Source organism: Anguilla anguilla, chromosome 4, assembly GCF_013347855.1.
Source record: "Anguilla anguilla isolate fAngAng1 chromosome 4, fAngAng1.pri, whole genome shotgun sequence".
NCBI classification, from domain to species: Eukaryota; Metazoa; Chordata; class Actinopteri; order Anguilliformes; family Anguillidae; genus Anguilla; species Anguilla anguilla.
Genome location: NC_049204.1, coordinates 16,808,883 through 16,831,908, shown reverse-complemented (window position 1 = coordinate 16,831,908; position 23,026 = coordinate 16,808,883). Strand labels below are relative to the sequence as shown.

At 43.8% G+C, this 23,026-nt stretch overlaps 1 protein-coding gene across 15 annotated transcripts in view; it reads left to right on the top strand.

Moving 5' to 3' along the window:
- The window catches only part of scrib (scribble planar cell polarity protein), a 97,270-nt gene extending 75,403 nt beyond the window's left edge, over positions 1 to 21,867 (top strand). For 5 of the 15 annotated variants that reach the window (XM_035412919.1, XM_035412918.1, XM_035412916.1 and 2 more), the window contains 16 exons: positions 4,015 to 4,554; positions 5,210 to 5,281; positions 6,124 to 6,171; positions 6,473 to 6,598; positions 7,852 to 7,902; positions 8,244 to 8,408; positions 9,209 to 9,371; positions 9,523 to 9,760; positions 9,907 to 9,996; positions 10,354 to 10,536; positions 11,693 to 11,821; positions 12,545 to 12,684; positions 12,980 to 13,017; positions 14,382 to 14,456; positions 16,919 to 16,973; positions 18,858 to 21,867. In XM_035412919.1, the coding sequence (XP_035268810.1) occupies positions 4,015 to 4,554; positions 5,210 to 5,281; positions 6,124 to 6,171; positions 6,473 to 6,598; positions 7,852 to 7,902; positions 8,244 to 8,408; positions 9,209 to 9,371; positions 9,523 to 9,760; positions 9,907 to 9,996; positions 10,354 to 10,536; positions 11,693 to 11,821; positions 12,545 to 12,684; positions 12,980 to 13,017; positions 14,382 to 14,456; positions 16,919 to 16,973; positions 18,858 to 18,994 (2,250 nt within the window). In that variant the 3' untranslated portion in view covers positions 18,995 to 21,867. Of the gene's footprint in view, positions 1 to 4,014; positions 4,555 to 5,209; positions 5,282 to 6,123; positions 6,172 to 6,472; positions 6,599 to 7,309; positions 7,421 to 7,851; positions 7,903 to 8,243; positions 8,409 to 9,208; positions 9,372 to 9,522; positions 9,761 to 9,906; positions 9,997 to 10,353; positions 10,537 to 11,692; positions 11,822 to 12,544; positions 12,685 to 12,979; positions 13,018 to 14,381; positions 14,457 to 16,918; positions 16,974 to 17,385; positions 17,420 to 18,857 lie in introns of all 15 variants that reach the window. The other 10 variants (XM_035412928.1, XM_035412927.1, XM_035412930.1 and 7 more) reach the window with 8 other exon arrangements.
- The last annotated feature ends 1,159 nt before the right edge of the window (positions 21,868 to 23,026 follow it).

Sequence of the window (23,026 nt, the reverse complement as noted above, 5' to 3'; positions counted from 1 at the left end):
TAAAAGGTGGGTTCTAATAAAAACAGGCAGACCCCTATGTAGAATCAGCTATTATGGAAATAAGACTAGATTGGAGAATGTAGTTGAAGGCCCTAGGAGTTGGGGGTATGGAAAACTGTTAACAGAGTAGATGAACATTACATTACATTACAGGCATTTAGCAGACGCTCTTATCCAGAGCGACTTGCACAACTTTTTACATAGCATTTTACATTGTATCCATTTATACAGCTGGATATATACTGAAGCAATTCCGGTTAAGTACCTTGCTCAAGGGTACAACAGCAGTGTCCTTACCCGGGAATCAAACCTGCGACCTTTCGGTTACAAGCCCAGTTCCTTACCCACTGTGCTACACTCCGTCCTGAACAATCTATGAAATCAGGTTATAAAATTACAGCATGATTAGACGTTGCTGTTCACACTTTATTTTAGCGCCTTATCACTGAACTGTTGAAACGCCACATTAAGGAACACCATATATGTAAGTGTCCATAATTGGAACATGACCTCTTAATATGTGTTTGATGACCTGTGGCCATTGTCTGCTCCGCGGCCTCATGACTGCAGCTCTGGCTTGCCATCCCAAAATAGCACACCCTACGGAATCTGCCGTGTTTATCTCCCAGGAATCCCTACAGTGACCCCTGACCCCCAGCAGGTGTTTCTGAGAGGTGGAATGCGACCGACCTTGCGTTCCATCTGCGCATTCCGAGTCCCACATTCCAGGTTCTGCATTCCCAGGCTTCGTCTCCATCTCTCTGTCCTGAGGGGGGGCTGGATAAGGGATGAGGAATAAATCGCCGTTCCTTGTTTTCTCACAATCCCGCTGTTGCAGCGGCTCACATTCCAGAATGTTGTTTCCCAGGGGAAAAGATGGAAAGGGTGCCATCTGAGAAGATCTTGTTCTTCATGGAGAGCTTCAGCGCTGAATGAAACATGGTGTTGTATCATTCTTCTGACCCTGAATGGGTTGGTTCTGCTTGGTTCTCCTACGGAAGTTGCTCTTTACACAGCTTTTACTTCACGTACAATCCATTTATACATATAATTTGCTATGATAATTACAGTTAATTAGCTTGTTCAATGGTACAATGGCAGCACCCAACCTCAGAATTGAACCTACAGCCTTGTAGTTACCATCCCAATTCTCTGACAGTTATGCTGTTTGAGAAGAATCATCCCTCTGTAAGACCATCTCTGTCCTTAACATCTCTCTTTTGATCCAGTCAGTGGAAAACCCAAGGCTCTTGCTTGTAGCCCACTCAAATCCCGAAGGCCAACATTTCAAACTCCTTACTAGGAAACCAGCCTCTGAGAACAGAGTGAATCTGTTGCACTTTGGTGAAGTTCCGCTTTGTCATGAGTAGTGTGCATATTTATATATTATGGATGTGAAGTGAAGGCATGTAGAATGGTAGGACACAGTGAATCAACCTTTTCCCAGACCGATTCAGTGGAGAGTTGGGGGAGGGGGACAGTTGGCACTTCTCAGTGGTTATTTTGAGGTCTTGCTAAGAGATAGTCAAAAGGGGGGAGGGGGAGCTGGTGGTTGTGGGATTGATGTAAGGGGCAGGCATCCAGAGAGGGCATGCAGTGTCCGGGAAACATTTTGTGAGAGAGGAGATCCCCACCAAACGTGTGCTCCCGCCAACATCTTACAGTGAGTCTGGGGAAAAATTGGGTGTCACTAGCAAGGGTTCTGTTGTTTGGTTCTTTGATTTCTTTTTTTGTCTCTTCTGTTTTCATGTTTCATTGTGTTACTATTGCATGACTTTGTATTATTCAATCCAGTGCTTCTGAAGGCTACCTTGGGTTGATTTTTTTGGTCTGATTTTGTGACTGAAATTGTTTTATGAATGTGATTTCCCATGCTTTGCCATTTTTCTTGAGATATAGTGTGCTTGAGATAAAGGTAATGGATACAAGTGGTAGTCTGACTGAATTTATTCATTTTAATCTATTGACAGTTTTCAGTAATGTTGTAGGTCAGATAAAGTATAATGTTTTTCAGAAGTTTTTTATACCCCATAGACCTGAATATTAGAAGGATTATTCAAGGTATCTGAAGAAGGACTAAGTTTTAACCGGTTGCAAGGCTAAGACTCATGCCAAATACAAAAATGGTCTACATGGTTTTTTTTAGGACTGGTTAACCTAGATAGCATTGCAGCTGTTGCCAAGACTATTCAGAGAGAATTTTTATTTATGTAAAGGGGGGGCGTAGGCTTGAAATGAAGTGCAGTATTAGTACGCAAATGGATGTCAATGGTCAAGTGTAGGTAGTTTCCTGCGATTTCAGCGTCTAAGATTTCTTTGATGTTGTTTATATAGTTGACTTCTTGTAAAAGAACTATGGTTGCTGATTTATGGTTGGTTTATGATTTATGGTTAATAGTTCCTGGTACCTGGTTCAGCTATTGCGTTATTATAGTACCCTGAGTGACAGGAGTCATTATTGAATTTGCAGGATTCTTGGAGGATTGTGAGTTTTAAGTTCCAGTTTCTGCCTAACTTGTGGTTTTGAATAAGCTGCAACTATTTTATTTTCTCCTTTCAAATTTTTTGTTTTAATTTCATTTATGAATCAAAGTGAGCAAACAAATTGCATAATTTGATAAGACGTAAAATGTATATTCTAATACAGTATATGGAGGAAAATACATTTGTGGTGTAACATTCTTGCATTTGGCGGTGCAGTATAGTCATAGAGACAGGGCTGTGTCGATGTGTGAAGGGATTCAAGCTCAGGTATGTCCATGAAATGGGTGAAGTGGCTCAGGCTGGGGTGTGTCCATGGGTGAGGTGAGTCAGGCTGCCTCTTGGCCCTCTCTTCAGGAACAGGGTTTCCCGCAATGTCAGCAGCCCCTGTTCCAGTCTCCCCCCCCCCACCCACCCACCCACTATTCTGGCCCAGCTGTCTTCCTCCATCTCACATGACTCATCCCTTCTCACTGCAGGGTGCTCTGTCCCTCTGAGCCCATTCCTACAGGGCTTCCACAGTCATCTTACAGACTTAGTAATGTTAGAATGTCTGAACTCATTTTCGGTAATGATGCTGAATTGAGAGGTGGCAACGGGTTTGTTTTTTGTTATTGCTATTGATTCCTTGTTGTTTTGTCTGCACTTGATTTGACCTTGTGAGGTTTTGGAGTCTGAAGAATATTGTTATTTTTCAAAGCTTGTGACGTGTGCTTGAGATAAGCTGTGAATTTGCTGTCTATAGTCACTATGCAGACACAATGACCATGACATCACTATTAGAACTTAAATATAGCTTGACATGTGTGGTGCGATTGAAACATGGTGACTGTTTTATCAGAAATTCACTCTGTAGCTATTCTGGCTTCATAGTTATAGCTCAAAATTAAAATGGCATTTTCTAAGTAAGAGAACTGTGGTTGCATTAACGTAGGAAAACAGCCAAAATCAGATAAATTCTCTGTGTTATTCATTCTATAAACGATTGCAACAGGTGATGACCCATACTTGAGCCACAATAAAATTACTCCTGTTTCTTTGAGTCATCTTTTGGTATCTGACATTTGTGTTTTTAATGATCGTAATATTAACACAGCCATTGGTAGCATTGCGAGATTCAAAGAAAAAGTGGTGTATTTGAATGAAATGTCAAAAGCCAGATGTTGTGCTCTAGCGAGCCTGCTCAACCAAAGTAAAAGGGTTTTTTGACGTTAGTCTGAGGTCAAACAAGAAAGTTAGTCCACAGTGCATACCTGTTGTGTTCTACATAGATATAATGCCTCATATGCAGTCAGAAAGGATTGTGGTTGTGTGGTTTGCGATAATTGCTATAAAAGTAGTTTAAGGAGATGATACATGTGATTCCTCTGGCATTGGATGCTGTTATTGTTTGAGCTGGTTTGGCAAGTGATGTGTTCAGCCTCTTAGCTTGGTTATTTGCAATGAAGGGAAGATGAACTTCTGTCTGCTTTCTCTTTTTTCTGCCTGTATCTCTGTCTTATCTCCCCCTCATTATCTCCTGCTCCTCCCCAGTCATCTCTCTCTGCCACTCTGGCTGCCCCCATGGAGGCCTCCCTTCAGACCCAGCACAGTGCCCCTCTTGTACCCCTTGGCTTTGAGCTGTCGGGCCCCTCAGCAAACGGGTTTTCGCAGCAAAGCTTTTTCCGCACGGAGCCCTGTGTACCGGGCACCACCACCGCCCCACTCTCCCAGTCCCCTTCCGACGATGGCGCGGACTCCCCGGCCGTCTTCGTTTCCAAAATGCCCCCCATCACCATCTTGGGACCGCCTCCCCACCAGGCACAAAACATCGCCACACTGCCCTCAGACGATCCCGTCGCCCAAACACTGAAAGCCCAGCCGCCGCCTTTGGCTGGACAGGAAGTCCCGCCTCCCGATGATGGGGAAGAGGAGGAATGTCTGGTGGACTCGCAGCCCATCTGCTTCAAGGAGAACCCCTTCCTAGTGGCCAACCGCAAGGGGAAGGGCCGCCCCCAGGCGGAGCGTGTCCTGTCGGGGCCCCCTGTGGGCTACGGCCAGCGCGGCCAGCTGCAGACCTGTCTGTACAGCAAGGCAAGCAGCCTTGGTGTGCCCAGCCTGCATGGGTGTTTTCAGACAGCATGGTTTCATATAGCCCTGCTTTGCTCTATTACAGCGTCAGTGTGCTACACATTAGCACCTGCATGCGGAAGTGTATATTTCCCACCTTATCTAATTGTCTTACCTTACCCTACATTAACTGCCTCTCCCTGTGTGGTGGTGCGAGGAAATAAACATGTGGGCTAGTGTGAATTTGCTTGGGCAAAGTTCAAATTATGTGTGATTCAGGAGGTCGTGTATGCTACTGGAATGGATTCAATTTCTGTTTGATGGTATGCTCACCACTAACCAGGAAATGCCAGGAACGGTTGCTCTGCTAACCCACAAATGCCTCAGTCAGTCAAACAAATGCAGGATGAATCTAACATTGAGCATCAAGGAGCTGCAATCCCTTTGTGGCTGGAAACGGGACATCTAAACTGCATGTAAATCAGTTGACTTCAATTTTATTAATCAGTGTTAACACAGTGGAAGATCTGAAGGGTGGGTGCATACTAGCACTAGTGCAGGTGGTGAAGATCAGAAAGGTCTAATTGAAAGGTCTTTTGCTTTGTGTAGCTGTGAGTTGTGATGCTGACTTTTTTTTTTTGTTGTTTGTCTGTCTGTCTGTGTGTTTGTTTGTATCTAGGATCCTTCACCTGAGCCTCGGGGAATTAAGAGCCCCAGTAGAGATGTCAGCTACCCCCCCAGCCCCCAGCCCGTGAGTACACATCAGCACAGTCTATGTTCAGTCTGCTTTATTTAAATTCTCTTTACCTATCCGTTAATTTCCCAGGAGTCTCGCCTCTTTAAAATGAGCACTTTCTTCAGAGGACAGTTGCAATCCATTTTGACCACCAAAGAGAGCCACATAGAGCTACAAATTGAGCCTGTGCCTATTGCAAGGCCTTGCATAAATTGTATAGGGCTGTTTTTATTTGGATTGTTGTAGTCGCTCGTTTTAACATGGCGAGGCCTCTCTGGTTTTAACGAGTCCCGTTCTTCATTTGACCTTTCCAATCCTCCTCCCCTGCCCTGCCAGCCTGTCCATCAGTCCCCCTCCCCGGCCCCTCAGGCCCTCGGCAGGGAGACGCGCTTCGTAAGTGGCCCTGTGCCCTGCCTGGCCTGGCCTGACGTTTCTTGCTACATTGCAGCAAGGACCTTAATACATGTCAATAAACTGTGTTTTGAGCCACCCGTACTCCCTTGTGTAGACTTATCTGATTAGCTACTCATCCGGAGTGCATGTAGCTTCCCTGGTGTTGGATTTGCTGTTAATACATTGCTTAATGCAGTTTGAACATGGAATACATTTCTGGAAGACCCCATAGGGGGCATACCGAGAGTGATTAAGAACCAGTAATGTTGAAAAACGTCAGATGCATCTGTAAAGTAGTGCTGTTCGGGGCAGTAGTGAATCCGTTTTAATGGGCATTGTGTGTATGAACGGTGCTGATATTTGTCTGCATGCAGACTGGGAACATAACTGTTTGTATGCGTGTGCAGCCTGTATCGATATCCCTCATTATTAATAGTGTCGAGTAAACACACTTTCTGTTTCAGGCGAGCATTCAGTTCACCTCGGGTATAGTTCCCAAGGACAACTCATCAGTGAGTATTCAGGAAATTCACTAACTTTGGGTTTACGTAAATTATTTTATACTTTCTGCCAGATATTACTCAGTCACTCTGCATCTAGTCTTCTAGAGTCTACTGTTGAGTTTCTGTGAGGTGCTATTGTTGTCATGGATTGCACAATTATGCTTGAAACCTGACATTAACTACAATATGGTATTCAAATGACCTATTTGCTTCTGCTAGTCCCTCTCAGAATTATGCAGTTTTCAGAATTGGAGGGTAAGGATCTAGCTGTTCGACTTGTTCTAATTCTCTGTGTCTCTTTGTCCTGAAGACTAAACCAGGTGTAATCCAACCTGCATCTCGCAAGTGGCAGAGTACCTCTCCAGTCAATCAGGACGACTGGAGCAGTCCAAGTCCTTTCCAGCGTGGTCCTTCCCCCATCAACTCCCAAACCCCTGTAAGAACCCTGTCAAACCCTCTTAGCAAACAGTCAAATAGCAGCAAATAAAACATGTTTCACATGTTTTTATGTTCACCTTTCTGTATTTGCTCTGTATCTTTGGTGATGCTCAGCACTAATTCAGAATGGTGTAAGAAGTTTCTCAGGGTTGAAATGCTAGCCTTTGCTTGCTCACATGGGTACGAATGTGATTGTAGGCCTGCCTATGTGTAGCATTGCCCATGTCTGAGAAATAGACCTTTGATGTGTAATTAAGCAGAGGTCTTCTCACTCCAACACGTAAGATTTTTCACAGGACCCAGGCAGCAGTCTGTAACTTAACATATTACATTTTAGTAACGATTTTAAATTTGAATGTTGATTACCTCAATACAGTGTTTGTTCATAGTGTTGAAAGAGCCTGAGGGTGTTGTATTTGTGTATTTGCATTTGACAAATAGATGCACTGAAGTTGTAGAGTTTGTGAAGCTCTCACCTGAAGCACAAATACACTTCCACAGTGTCAGCCTCCTAGTTCCCTTGTTTCTCTCCTTCCTTGGTGCGGTCACAGCATGTTCTCTTCTTGTTCAGCCTTGCTGTGTGCACCCTTTATCTCTGACTCAGTCCTGCTCTTGGTCTGGTTGTCCTCTCTCTCCCTCTGGCCCTCCTCCTCCTCCCTCCCACCCCCCCTTTTCTCTCCCCTCCTCCCTGCGGCCCCACTCACTGCAGCCTCGTGCCCCCACCCCCCCCTCTCCCGACGAGTTCCCTACCAATATTAAGCAGGCATACAAGGCCTTTGCGGCTGTGCCCCACTCTCTGGCAGTGCAGCCGACGCAGCAGGTACAGTAGGCCGAATGGCAGCACCCATCCACCGGCCTGTTCACACGGCCGGGTGCATGCAGGTTTGCTCACCCCTAATAGGCTACCCTAACTTCCCTGTTATCACTATACCCTACAGAATGCATAAGGTCATTAGAGCCAGATGATTTGGATTGTGATGCATGGAATAAAATGGAGTGATGTGAACCTTCCTGAAATGGAGCCAGCAGTGAAAGTGGATTAATCCACATTTGTTCCTTTAACCAACTGATTTCCAAAGCCAGCAAGTTTCGTTTGTGCAGATAACCTCCCGGCAGTACCCAGTCCCACGCCTGCTTCTGTCTTTTTCATTTGGACGTGGGCAAGGGTGTATTGAATGATTTCTTATTACTGTGCTGTTAGGTTCACTGCCTGGCTTCCTGTTTTAATTCTTTCACTGTGTCTATTTGCAGGAGCATTTTGGCCAAAGGAACAACATACAGCACAAGCAGGCTTCACCAGAGGTGAGTCACCTACTGCCTCATATTTATGCTCCACCGTACAGCTTCTCCAGAATGAATGGCTAATTCTGCAACGCTGGTTATCATAATTCATGAGGATTCTAGGATTCTGTTATGAAGTCTTTTAGTGAGATACTTTCACTTTAGAGAACCACGCAAGGTTTTGACTGTAGATTTGCATTGAGTGGATGTCTGGTGAAAAACGGATGCTATGCATAGTTACAGTTATGGTCCCTCTTAGTGTCATGGACTACAGCCTTCTCTAAGACACTGGTAATGCGACGAGTCATGGGTGACTTTTTAGTGGACGGGCACCAAAGTGACCTCCTTTGTGGGTCTTTCAGCTTGAGGCGGACAGTGAGGTGTTTTTGGACTGGGGGGACGGGGACGCGGCAGAGGGGGATCTGGCAGCCCCCGCTTCCCCTCGCCCGCCCCTCTCCCCTGACCGCAGGGAGTACATGAGCTTGGCCGCCGTGCCACGCCTCTCCCGACCCTCCCTGGAGATGCAGGTACCCATCTCTGCCCCGGCAGGAATGTCACCTCCCCCTCCTGTGACGCTCCACCGCAGAGACCCTGGGCTGCTTTGCTCTGGTGGTGGTGGAGTCACTGTGATGGATGTGCGATTCAGCTGCGGTGCTTTGGTGGCAGTGGGCATTCTAATCCTGGAAATGAATTCTTCATTTACCTAATCCCATTTCACTGAATCATAATGACATAGGTGACGTCTTCCACAGGGTGATTACTGATCAGTGTGGACTTTTCTTCTGATTCTGATCTTTCTGGGAGTTGTGGGAGCACATTGTCTATGTAATTTCAGAAATGACATACGCAAATCAGTCTGTTCACTAAAGCATGATCCAATCTGACACTTTCTCTATTAGGAACATACCTAACAACACTGTAAAATTACTAACAGAGATCTATCATTTTCATTTAAGGCAGAATTGTGATAATTCTAACTCAAAATCCCAAACAAAAGTCTAAAAATTAAGACATGGCTATATCTTGACAGTATGAATTATTGAAAAAGTAAAGTTTGTATGGCTTGCCTTTTATGAACCGTCCTTGAGTGTGTGTAAACGTTTATGAATGCCACATAATGTGTGCTGCTCAATTAAGTGAATAATTATGCAGCCTCTTTAGCAAGTGTACTTGCATTTCCTGCCATGTGAAATACAGCTTTTTTAGACATTTGTGTTCATTAGACTTTTATTCGATTTTTTGATTCCTACACATTGGTACACTGGCTCCTGAAGTCAAACTTAGTGTAGAAGGATTTTGTTTTAATCACCCCCCATCCCTTTTGCAGTCACCTATGACCAGCGGTCAGGGCAGTCCAGAACAGCGCTCCTTTAGAGATCGACAGAAGTACTTTGAGATTGATGTGAAGCAGCAGACACCCGAGAGTAAGCCCAAGCCCAGAGTCTCACTGGTTGGGGAGGACGATCTGAAGAAGATGAAGGAGGAAGAAGGTCAGTGGACACTTCATTTTTCCTGTCTGCAAAGACATTTGATGGATCAGAGAGTTTTATACCATCACCCATGACATAACAGACTTTGGAAGGTTGAATTTAAAAGTTAATTGATTTCTTCTTTGTCTGTCTGTCTGTTACTGAACAATAGCAAGGAAGATTGACTTTAGTCCCCGGGACTATCTTCTGGATGAGGAGGAGGAGGAAGAGGATGACCTAGCTAAGCAGATGGCAGAGATGAAGGCCCAGGGCAAAGTGGTGTTGGATGGCGTGGAGTATAAAATCGAGAGTGTGAGCAACCAGAGTGCTTCCTCTCCCAGACACTGTGCTACGCCTCCAAGCCATTTCGCCACACCCCCAAGCCATTACGCCACACCCCCCAGCTCAGGGTATTGCTGATTCAAAATTAAATATTGAATTAAATACAAATAAGCACCTTCATGGTGACATTGGTATGTACACAGGAAGTTTTGATCCGATGCTTTGTGTGTCTGTGTGTGTGTTTGTGTGTGTGTGTGCATCTGTGTGTGTGTAGGCCCTCATCTGTGGATGGTAAGGGAGACTCCCAAAGAAATTCCCTGGAAGATGGTTTCAGAATGGAGCAGAGGCCCAATTCCATGACTGGGTAATGATCAATATTTGCGGTTTTATGCTCCTTGTGATGAATGTTGTAATCCTGAACGCATTACCCCAATAAGCACGAATCGGTCCTATTGGATTTTTAACTTAATGGACTTAACTTTAATTCTCCCCATTATCAGTGCAATCGTGGTCAAAATGACAGCTCTGCTGGCAAGAAGAATAGTCGCCATGTAGTTTGACAGACAATAAAATAAAGAGAATAATTTAAACGTTTGCATTTGTAAAGCATGCAGCTGCTCTTCTTGCATGAATATAATATTATTAGATTGAATCCGTTGTTCATAAAGTGTCTTGCTAGCCGGAGCCCTGTATGACTGACGGGTTCTGTGTCCGCGCGCAGACTGAGCCCGGCCTACCCCGGTGAGCCTAGCGCCCCGATCCGCACGGCCAAGGCGGAGCGGCGACACCAGGAGAGGCTGCGCATGCAGAGCCCCGAGCTGGCGCCCGTCCCGGACAAGGACCTGTCACCCGCCGAACGACGGGCCCTGGAGGCAGAGAAGAGGGCCATGTGGCGGGCGGCACGGTACGGCCCGAACTGGTCCTGAGCGGACCGCCGCTCACGCACGTACACCGCTCCTCAGAGAGCCGCCGATACCGAACGCTAATATCTATGAGCGTCGGTTAAAAGCAGGGAGTTTGGATCCCGAGACGTTGCGCGACAGAACGATTTGTTTCTTTTCGTTCCTAACCTGCTGTTGCTTCCTCTCTCTCTTTCTCTAGTTTGCCGTTTTTGCTTTTATTTGTCTTTTCCTTTACCTGTAGGTGTTGAGTGTGGAGGTTCAAGTGTAAATGTAACAGGAGATGGAGGTCAGCTAGCTTCCTTTTAAGCGGGGGAGGATCCTTTTTTTCGTTAAAGGAGTAAAGAATAAACAGTTAAGGAGCAGATATCAAACCATATGTGGTTACAGATCACTTAGTGAAATGGCATACTGTTCAAAGTGTTTTTCCTCATTGTAAAACCTTGAATTATATGGATTTTAATTGAGAACCTTCCTACTACAAGTAACCTGCCCATCAAATTTATCTTTTTAAACCACTCTGGAATGTTCAGTTGATGGATAGACATTGGGGCTTGACTCATTGGGGTATCTTGCATTTTAGAGTATTGGTTAAGTTAACTATGCCAGCTTATGGTCTAAATGGGGCAATTTCTATTTTAAACACTATTTCCTGCTTAAACATAAGGATATAAAAGTCTATATTTAAAGGCCATACAGAACACATTTCATTCAGTGAAGTGGTCAGTGAACTATTTGATCTTGATAACCTTTGCCTCAGTCTAAGAAAGGCTTTGTTAAAATCCAGTGTGACTATAGTTAACACTGCCCTAGTGACCTTTCATTGGTTTAGGCTTTGCTATAGTCCACAGGTGGCTACAGTTAGCACAGTCTACGGGCTGTCCGTTAGTTAAGGACCATAATATGGATTCGGAGAACTGCTTGTGTGATTTTTTTTTCTTCTCACTGTTTGATTTTGTTTCCCTCCATTTCTGGTAGTTGTTCCTCCTTTATTCCCCCTTAACTCTTGTACATGTCAGTGTTTTACCTCCCATCTGTTTTTCCTTTTTCTTTATTTGTATGTATGTGCGTATGTCTGTCTGTTTCCCTCTCTCCCGTTCTGTCCGCTTGACCCTTCCTCCTCCTCCTGCTCCTCCTCCTCCTTGTCCTGGCCCGGCCCAGACCGCACGGTCTGGAGGAGGATATTAGACAGTATGAGCAAGACCTGGCTAAAAGGCTGTACCAGACCAGAGTGAGGGCATCTCAGGGCGGCTCCGTACCCCCTCAGCCCACCGCCACCACCCAGCTCAGGTCTGGCCCCCTGTCCCGCCTGCCGCATTGCATTGTGGGGGTGTGGTGGGGCTGTGCTTTTGTCGCTTTGGGAGGGTTGCAGTGGTGAACTTTCACATAGGCCAATGGAAACCAACCACGTTCAGCTGCACACACTCATTGACCTCGCACCGGCGGTCTGTCCTCTGTCCGTCTCCCCTGCCTGTTCACGTTCTCTCCTTCTCTCTGACCTCATCTCTTCTTACTCTGTCTTTTCTTTCTTTTCTGTTCTCATCCTCATTCATTTTAACTACTTCTCTATCGAGCAAGCACTCACCCTCTTGTCTCTTTCCTCATAAACTCTTTCCTCTTTCTGTAAATTCTCACTCTCCTCATGCTTCTATCTCTCTCTCTTTTTACCCTCTGTCCCATCTCCTTCCTTGTGTTCCTACTTAACCTTTGTCTCCACACTCGATTTCCTGTCTTACAGGTCACTCTCTGCTGCTGGCTTTGCCCATGTTACTCTCTTACCCACACTCCTCTCCCAAGCACGTGGAAATTGCTTCTGCATCGCGCTTTGTTGCTTAGACGACTTTTTGCCCCATTTCTCCTTTTTCCCATCGCCTTTCTCGCTAAATGCCTCTGATAGCCCTCCCTCTTTCTTTCACTATCTGCACCTCTCTCCCTTTGTCAAGAGTATCTTTCTCTCTTTCTCCCTCAGCCTCTTTTCGTCCCTCCTCCTGACCACGTCTTTCTCTCTCTCAGAATGAAGTCTCTGGAGCAGGACGCTCTGAAAGCCCAGATGGTCATCGCCAAATCCCGGGAGGGCAAGAAGCGCTCCACCCTGGACCAGCTGACCGAGTCGCCATCGCCGGCCCCCACGCCTTCCCCCACTCCGCTGGAGGGTGAGTCCACCCGCCAAGCTTCACCTCAGAGAGCACAAGATCCTCCACAGTAATGACATAGAGCTCAAACCCCTACAGTACCTGGAACAGGCGAGGAATACCTGGGTAAAAAAGTGGTTTCATCTACCTGTAGCGAGACACAGGGACCGCATAACCAGACATGGTTATGAAATGGATTCGGGATGGAATAACAATGGGATAAAACCTGTGCCATGACTGGTGAAGCAGTCACCAGAAGGTATGAGATCTTCATTGAATTCAGTCTGATAGCCCTGTCTTGCGCCCCCCCTAACAGATGCCAGCCCTCGAGGTGTGACTTCACCAGGCAGACTGGTAAGGACTCATGATTTTTTCCCCGTTTGAGAGTTATTTCATGGTTTTAATTTTGGTCAAGGTGTTCCTGTGATGGGATGACAATACAAAAAGGGTCTGGAGGTGGATTAGCTTTTTTTTTTGAAGCACAGCTTTGAAAGATAGTTTGTGCTACAATCTGAACCTTAGAATGTCTTTACTGCTCTAGCACTGAATTCCTGGCTCCAGATCACATGTGGAGAGTTTCAAGCAGGACATGCTCTCTCGAATAGTCAAAACTTACTCAAATATTGCCATTATTTACTGAGGTATTGGAAAACCTTGGCCATGTTGTCACGCTTAGATGTGGTCTATAGAGGAGGTTGTTAGCCAAGGCAATACAGGAAACATGGATTCTCTTTCCTCCTCTTTCCTTTGTCTCAACAGCTGATCTACACTTCTGTAGACACACTGGCTGCTATGGGTCAATACAATAGCATTTCTTTATTTTCACTTGTATTCTCTTTTGAATTAACAAGACTCCCTTATGCCCTTTTTCATATATTTTTTTCAGCAGTAGCTAGCTGATACGGAACATGATTTCAGCAAAAGATTACTACATGTCAAATTTACCTCCCTTAGTGTCCTTTTTCTGCACCACATCAATTTTTTTCAGTCTGAGATTCTTCCTCCAGCAAAGATGCAAGCAAGACTGAACTGGTTTTTGTTCCCCACCATTTTCCATGTAGTGTCCCTATGGCTCTGAAGCCTTTCAGTCACACCTTCTTCCATCAGTCACTTTGTTATGGTGTGACATGTAGCCACCCCTCACCCCACTTCACCAGTAACCCCCACAGCGCTATGACATCACCTTCCTCCCCCTGGCTAGGGCTTCAGACAGTCACAGATTTCTTTAGTCCTTCTGCCTGCACTTCTGCTGTTACTGAGCAGGAAGTGAGGTCCATTTACTTTCAGGACACCATTGTTTGCGTGCACAGCTCTGACTTTGAACTGTCCCCATGCCAATGCCGCTCCCTTATAAATACAAATATACTTATAGAGGATGTGCTGCTTACATCACAAGTAGATTTATTTAGATTTCATTCTAGACCCAATGCACATAAATTAGATTATGCCCCAAGCATAGATGTGGCATCCTTTCATCCACCCTTGAAAACTCTTGATAGACCTCTATGAAAATATAGTAACTGCACTTAATCTTTTGGAAAGTATATCCGTCACCACAGCCAGTCAGAGGCTGTGACAGGTTCCATTCTCTCCACTTCCTATACTGCTTCACTTCCTCTGTACCTTCATCTCTGTCTTCCCCTCACTCTCTCTTTATACTTTTCTCTCTCTCTCTCTCTCTCTCTCTCCCCATATATTTGTCTTTGCTGTCCTTCTAGTCCCTGTCACAAAAGAAGTTTGACTACCGACAGTTTGCTGCAATCCCTTCTTCCAAACCTGTATACGACATCCAGGTATCATGTGCATGCTCAGCTGCCAGCCCTGAATGCCCTCCCTCCAGCACCCACCCCACCCCCCACCCACCATGCTTAACCCCCCCCCCCCCCCCCCAAACCCCTGCTCTCTCCCTCCCCTCACTAAAGTTTCACCTCCCTGACAGGTCCCTGTGTGTCTGGACAACAGAATGCTGTGGTGCAGCAACATTAATCTCTCCCCTCCCCCCACTATACGCAAATTCAGGATCAATATCTGAATGAGTCTAGGCAGGCTCCCATTGGACCCTCTATTCCCAGTCCTTTGTGAGCCACTTCTCTGCAACCAATCAGCAGTAGGCTCTTCTTCTGCAGAGATGGGTTCATCCTTCATTTACCATTAGATATAATTTTAAGATGGTGGCAGCTGACACTACATTATGTCAAGATTCACCTTTATTTTCAGTCATGTCATCAATCATGTCATAATCAGACTAAGGTTTGGTTTTTTTAGGTTGTGATCTCCTGTACCAGACGTCAGTCCTGTATTAAAAATGACTTATTTCAGAATGATTACCTCACTCCCTTCTCCTTTACTCAACTCAAAGCTACTTACTATTAGCTACTCACTCAAGTGTCTGACTCACTAATCATGTCTCAGCCTGGTCAGCCTTACTCTGAGGATTTGGTCCACTAACCAATCAGCTTCTGGGATACCTGCCCTACTGTCATCTCTCCCACCCACTCCCCCACAGGTCTTTTTCTGGGACTTAATCTGTTCCTGTTCAAAAGTTCACCCACGTCAGTCACTGTGTTTTCACACCCTGTGTTGTTCACGCAAATTATGGCGATAAATGAAGGATGAATTGTATCTGGCTGCTTGACCAATGAAAACTGCTATGTATTAAACCCTGGTTTAACAGATGACTGTTTGATGGTTATATTTAATTGTCTTAATAGTCATTGTGGCCTTTATATCAACCTCTTTACACACAAAAGAATCGCAGTTTGTGAAAATTGAGCTCACGGATTGGTCTGGAATGACCAGGCACGTCGTGGGTGATGGAACAGGAGCTTGACTGTGGGAGGGGGACAGAGAGAGGGTGGGGGACCAGAGGAAAGAATGCTGTTGATTTTTGGCTGCCGGCCTTTTGTCTGTGGCTGTTTGTCTTTAACCCTGTCCATTTCAACTCCAGTGAGCTGACGCATGTGGGAAATCCAGCTGATGTTCCTTTCTTTGATATGTTGACACTAACTGACAGTTTTTTTTCCACACTCATAAGTCACCAAATGGTTTTCCACCAGTTACGCTTCCAAAGCCCCTTTACAATTCTTATTAATGTGTATTCAGGGCATACCTTTGATAGGAGGAGATTGTTTTCTCTGTGTCTGCTGGCTAGCAAGTACCAGTGTGTTGTAGTCCTATTTTGGAGTCTTACTGAGCATCACAAGTACACCACCAGAGTGCACGTACTCTGGGAAATGACTCTTAAGGTTATATTGGTAGCGGTGACCTATATAGAGCTGAAAATGCCAAAGGTATATTCCATTACTAATGTCTGTGCATCTGTGCAGGGAACATACTACAGTGAATAGCTCAGAGCTCAGATATTTTGTGGCAGCTGATCTCTTGCTGTTTGGTGGACCTTTGAGAGCGCTGACCAGAACATGTTTGTGTTCTAGAGTTTGAGTCATGAGTTATTTAGTGGCTGTGCCCTCCACCCCCGACATCCCTATGAGCAAATTGTGAAAAATATATTGGTGTTCCTTAGAACCACGCAAACTATGTTAACTAAGGGTCAGAGGGAGAGAAGTCTGTGTACATCTTCTCAACTTGACCTGGTCATCCTTTACATTATGCCTGAGAAAGTACAGGGTGACTGCAGAGCTGCTGAAGTCTGTATGGACTGTACCCGTAAAGTGATGACTGGCTCAGACCTTCCCCTTTTTTTGTCCCCTTCAGGTTTCATAACTGATTTAAAGCTTTGTCTGTATGACATTACACTTTCATTGAGCAACTGCAAATGAAGCGAGTAGCGATTGGAGATTCTTGTCCGCTGGACAGGGGTGCATGTGTTGTGGGTCGTGTTTTACAGTGCGTGCAGGGGGCATTGGTCATCCTTGAGTCGATGAACACCTGTCGCTCTCCTGTATCCAGAATTTATATGTGTACATTGAGATTCAAATGAAAGGCATGTTAAATAAGATCCCTATTTCTTGTCATTGGGGCCATATGTGAAAGCTTAGGCATTTTGTTCCCAAATTGTTTGGATTTAAAGGATGTAGTTTGGAAGATGAAACACAGTAAGTAGCTGTGCTGCTCAGGAGATGCAGTTCAGAGTTGTCTGTCCAAGAGTGGATCTCAGTGTAGTCATTGTGAAATAAACTCCCACCCCTCTGCCAGTTGTTCTTCCATCAAGAGGTGTGAAGATGGCGGAGACAGTCCAGAAAGCTCTGTTTTGTTTCTCTTCTCCTCCATGACTCTTTTTTTTCCCCTCTTGCAGTCTCCTGAGGCTGCAGACAGCATTCAATTTATCGATGACGCTTCCAACAGCCCGGGTGAGTTACCGTGTCCAGTTCAGAACTTTCCCTATGTAATGGAATCATTTTTGAAATGGTATTTTACAACTGTTCTTTTGAAATGCCCATTATGTACAGATTTGTTTGAAATGGTCATTGGCCAATGGTCTATTTGGAATTGTGGCAACCTATGGGTCTTTTTGGAAAAGTCACTTACCAAAGGTCTGCTAGGTTGGAACTGTAGGTCAGTAACTATAGGTCTGTTTAGAATAGTAACTTAACTAATTTTTTTTGTGGAATAGTCACTGTCTGGCATGTCTATTTGGAATAGTGGTGAAAGGAAATGGTGCTTGAAGGGCATTCAGAAAATATAAATCATATACATATGCATGTGCTTTGTTTCTCATTTTTGCTGAGTTGTTCCTCCTGTGATTACCCTCCCCTCATTCAGGTGGCTTCCTGGGATAATCTGCGGTCAGATATTGGTAGGACCTGAGTGTTAGTGTGTCATAAATGGCGAAAATGACCATTGGCTTCCACCTCTCTTTGCTTCACTTTGTGTGCAAGTGGCCAGCATGGTGTGAGGAATTTTAAGTGTGAAGGGAGCTGTACCTGTTTTCACCCTAACCCTGTCAGCACTGGAAGGTCTGATCCAATCACATTTTTGGATAAGGTGATAGTAAAGATAATTGAGCTTGTCCCAAATTAAACACAAAGGATGAGGGTTTGAGTAAGTCCTGGCTTCTGTTATTCAAGTCATGTGGGCCAACTAAATCTACACTGGCACATTCTTCTAGACCGATTAATGGCTAATGGTTCCTGCTATATAAATCACTCTTATTCATTTTTATAGTAATGATTATAAACATCCAATAATAATAAGCCCTTGGAACTTAGTATGCAGCAATGAGATGGAATTGATTTGTCTCAGTGGGGAAGATTGGGATTAGCCAGGGTTCCTCAGTTTACTAATGAGTGGCTACTCACCAGGAACCTACAGGAAACCAGTCACCCTCGGGTAGAAATGCTCTTATCCAGTCTGTGTTTGTTTTCCTTTAGTCTCTTCTATGGCTTTAGAGTTGCCATTGACAGGCATGTGTACTGTATCAGCACAGTGTATGTACTTTAGTGACACATGGATAGTAGAATTGGAGATTCAAAATGAGGGGGCAAAAGGCAGGCCAATATTCCTCTTAAAATAGGAATGAATGTATTATGGGGATACTCTTGAGATTATGATTCTTGGCTGGGCTCATCCTGGCCTGGAATCCTCTTTCTGTTACATTATCATATTATTTTGTGGGGTTGTGAGAGCTCACAATTTCAATATTTCGTACTGCTGCTGGAATTGGGGCTTTTTAACACACTGCATATGCTAACTTACAATAAGCATTCCCTGGGCTCCAAGTCAGGGCTAATGAAACAGGGTTCAGACACTGAGCGTTGATGTCGAGCTGGAAGTAAATTAGCCATAGATAAATGGAGCTGCTTAGTACCTTTTTTTATACCAATGTATGGATACATCACAGTGTGTCCTAATTCTGATTGGTTAACCCTGCTGCAGCTCAGGAAGTAATCATAAGTGGGTGGAGTCTCCCTGCTGTGCTCCTCACATGCCCCTGGGTTGCTTGGGATTTGCATATGGTTATCTTGTTATCTTGCATATGGATATATAATGGTTTGAAGCCCTGTGGTAGTCTACTGTTGCTGTGCTTGATTTGTAATATGCTTGTCCAGATGCAAGCCAGATTTTGGCTTCTCAGTACTTCGAGGTTTGTGCGAAGCTTGTGTTCAACTCGCTGGGTTTTAATCAATTTTTCGGGTGTGTGAGCTTGTGGGGGTGCATGTGGGTGCAAGCTTGCGTGTTTGTTTATGTGGCTGGTCAGTAACACTTCTTTTCTCCTCTCTTTTGCTCCGTTACAGCGCCCCCTGCTGCCCTTGAGTCAGAGGTGCCCCTCCCACTGCCCGCGTCCTCTGCCCTGGAGGAGATGGCGCTCTACAGCAACAAGCGCAAGCTGAGGCAAGGGCGCCGGAGCCTGGAAACGGCCGTGCCCACGTAACATTACTCACATCCAGAAGACACATCCAGGCCCCCTTGGACCAGACACACACACACAGGAACACACTTACAGACAGGCCAGAGCTCCAACACTGCAGAGCCTGCTTTATAAATAGACACATACAAATACACTTTAGCACATCAGATTGGCCGATGTGTTTCCATGGAAATGCTCACAGAGAAGCTCTCCTGTCCTGCATGCCAGTCCTGAGTCTGCTGGATTGACTGGAAATGAGGAACACCGCAACCACAGTAGCTTCTGATTGGTTAAGGAGAGTGACAGTGTGGGGGGGGGGGTTAACTTTTCTTAAAAAAGACCACCCATTTTTTAAACCCATATTTGTAATTTGTTTTTCAGTTTGCGTTTTAGAAGCTGAATTATTTTAACTGGAGACTAATCTGTTTTTATTTTCTGCTTCCTCCGATTTTGCTGTTTTAAAAAAAGGAAAATATGGAGGAAAAAATGAAAATGATGAATGAGGTAGCTGTTATACTAACTGTAAATCTTTTGTTAATTCGTTTTTTCGAGGTTTTCAGTTGCAAGGTTTGGTGTTGGGAAAAGTGAGGACGGAGAGAGTGTAAATACGAGAGTGGCTCAAACTTGCCAGACTACTTACCTGAGGGAAGTATGGACATTCTGCTACCTTCCCTGCCAGCTGAACATAGGGCAGTTCAAACACACCTTTTCTCTGTTGCTTTCATGCATTTTAATTTTTTAAAAGAAAAAAGGAATTGGTAAACTGATGGTAAACTGATACTACAATCTAAGACTTCTTTTAAATGTAATTGTACATATTTAAGATATTTGATGCTATGGAATGATTTGGTTATTCCCACAGGGAAGACGATTTTTTGTTAATGGAACCTCTGGATTAATCACAAATAGAGTCTTTGGTGCAAATCTGTAGCTTTGTACAAATCATCCTGAACACTGATTGATGAAATTTGGTAGAACTGGTTGAGATTATTATTAATCCATTCATGTGGATTCATGTGAATAGTGCAGATTTATACCTATAACTGTATCGCAATACAAAAAAGTGACATTTTTCAAAAGATTAAAAAATGTATAACTTGTCCCATGGTGAAGACTGGAATTATGGGATTGTCTCTTCAGGTGTAACCATTGTAGTTTTAAGAGGCCATCTTAAAGTACAGCAATCTGGTGTACACAATGAAAAAGTACTGTTCAGAATGACCCATTAAATAAAATGTAAGTTCAGTGGAGCATTAGTTATTTAGCATAGAATTTTCTGGTGAGGTGTAAAGCCTCACTAATATATGGTCCAAGCATTCAAGGGTTTTTCTGAGATGAACTTAGTAGGCATTATTATAGACAGGTGGTTTTTTAAATTATAGTTCTATTGCATATCACCTGTCCATTGGGATGAGTAATTCCAAGGTTCTAAGAATGGATTATATAGTTTTATAAATTCTTTTGTATCTAGTCCTCTTGAAAGTATGTACATTAACTACTTTAACTGACCGCAGTGAGGGAATAGTAAAGAATCAACTAGAGGCCTAGACTATGTATGGTTTTGCAACATTCCTATTCCAAATAAGAAGAGTAATCTGGAGAGACCAGGAGGCAAACACACACGCATGCGCACATACATACACAAATCTGCTGCATGGTACACCTGGATAGAACAATGTACCATTTGTTACCAAATGAAACATGCTCGACTCAAGCCTATTGAATTAAAACAGGGTGCTAAATCCCACAAACTAGAATTTATAGAGTGAAACGGATAACACTCACTGGAATACTTATAAACTTTTGGTTTATTCCATGAATATATGAGGCACGATATCAAAAACACTTTGGCACGAGCCTTCTTCAGTGTACTCACGTGCAAAAAAGAATGAAATGACTCATTTTGTATTGCTTGTTGAGCACACTAGAAGGCTTGTGACTAAATGTTTGTATATATCATGCTTCATGTATTCATAAAATAAATCAGTAGTTTATAAGTTTACTACTGAGAGCTGTCTGTTTTTCTCTACCATTAAATTGCACAATTGTCATATATATTCTGCATACATACTTTGATTGCATTTTGGTGTCATTCTCCTCTTCTATGGGCATTACTGAAGAGCTAACTTAACCTAAGGTTATCTGTCCTCATGACTGTTCAGCCCATCAGGCCCAGGAAGGTAGCAGGTGTTTGATTTCCCTCCGTTGGATTACAGTAATCTGAAGCCACTGAAATCCTCTATTAACATGTGAATAATGTACAGATACTGAGAGAGACCAACAAATGGTCAAAACTGAGCCAATCTATGTGGAGACAATGCCAGTGTCTAGACTGCCAGACAGGCTGGGCTGGGTCTAGACAGGGAGATCCCTGTACATTGGCACAGTTATTGGATGCATCTTTTAGTCCAAGACAAGACAAGATAGACTTGTAACTCAAAACTGTATTTCATTTTATTACTCTCAACACATTCTGTCTTTCTTTCTCGTTTTCCCTTAACGAAAAGTCTGATAGCTCTGTTAAGGAATCATGGTAAATAGCTCTTTATGAATTTAAGTTACTAATTTTATCTGTTCGTTTTTGTCTTGCTGACTTGAAAATCAGTTTGGGCCATAATTTGTGAATGGATATTTTTAATTAGATAACCGTCTCTGGGATTTTCCAAGCACATGGGATTCACTGCATTTATACACAGAAACATTTGATTTGTTCTTTTACTCTTTGAATTGGTCTCTGAATTCCCTTGAAGAGCTCTTGTTTTCCAATAGTGTGGGTGGGAAAGGGAGAAGATCAGGGCTTATAGCTCATCCAAGACTGTAACTAGTGAATTTGTACAACCAAAGAAGTCTATTTTGTGGTTCAGGAATAATAAAGTTTACTTTTCATTTAACAAAAAGTTGTCCCTGCCTGGACCATTTTGTGTTTGGTTTTTTGTGCTAGTTCAGGGTGTACAGTGTTCACAGAGACCCTTAAAGACCAAACAAGTGCTTGACCAAGTACTTGAATTGTACAATATAAATTCTGTGTGAACATACACTCATCGGCCACTTTATTAGGTACACCTTGCTAGTACCGGGTTGTCTTCTGCTGCTGTAGCCCGTCTGCTTCAAGGTTCAACATGTTGTGCATTCAGAGATGCTCTTCTGCATACCTCGCTTGTAACGAGTGGTTATGTGAGTTACTGTTGCCTTTCTCTCAGCTCAAACCAGTCTGGCCATTCTCCTCTGACCTCTGCCATCAACAAGGCATTTTCGCCCAGAGAACTGCAACTCACTGGATATTTTTTCTTTTTTGGACCATTCAATGTAAACCCTAGAGATGGTTGTGCGTGAAAATCCCAGTATATCAGCAGTTTCTGAAACACTCAAACCAGCCTGTCTGACACCAACAACCATGCCACGTTCAACATCAACTTTCTTACCCATTCTGATACTTGGTTTGAACTTCAGCAGATCGTCTTGACCATGTCTACATGCCTAAATGCGTTGAGTTGCTGTCACGTGATTGGCTGATTAGATATTTGCGTTAATGTGCAGTTGAACAGGTGTACCTAATAAAGTGGCCCATGAGTATACTTTTTCATTTCAAGCTTGAAGACAAGAATGGAGAATTCAAGCATTTACACATTGAGCTTCAACAGTAGACTGGTTACAAGAGCGATCCCCGGGCACTGTAGACTTAAGTCTGCATTTTGACATTTTACTCTGTCTTAAATGCTGTAAGAAACACTTTTTAAAAATGCTACATGTTTGTAACTGACTCGGGTGTGAATTGAGCTCTAGTTCGAGCTTTATTGAGAATTCACATATACTTCTATGATGTATGTGTTGGCGTTGGACTATTATTTTTTGATTGAATGTGGTACCTGTATATGAGTGACTACAAATTCCTGACAAAGTATAACTTTTATTTAAATTAGCCTGCATGAGTCTAAAAGTTGTTCATTTTGGGTAGATAATTCGCCACTATTGGGAGCAATTGTTTAATGCATCATTCATAAATTGTTAGCCATTGTCTAATCTATATTTTTCCCTTTAAATATTGACACCCAACTT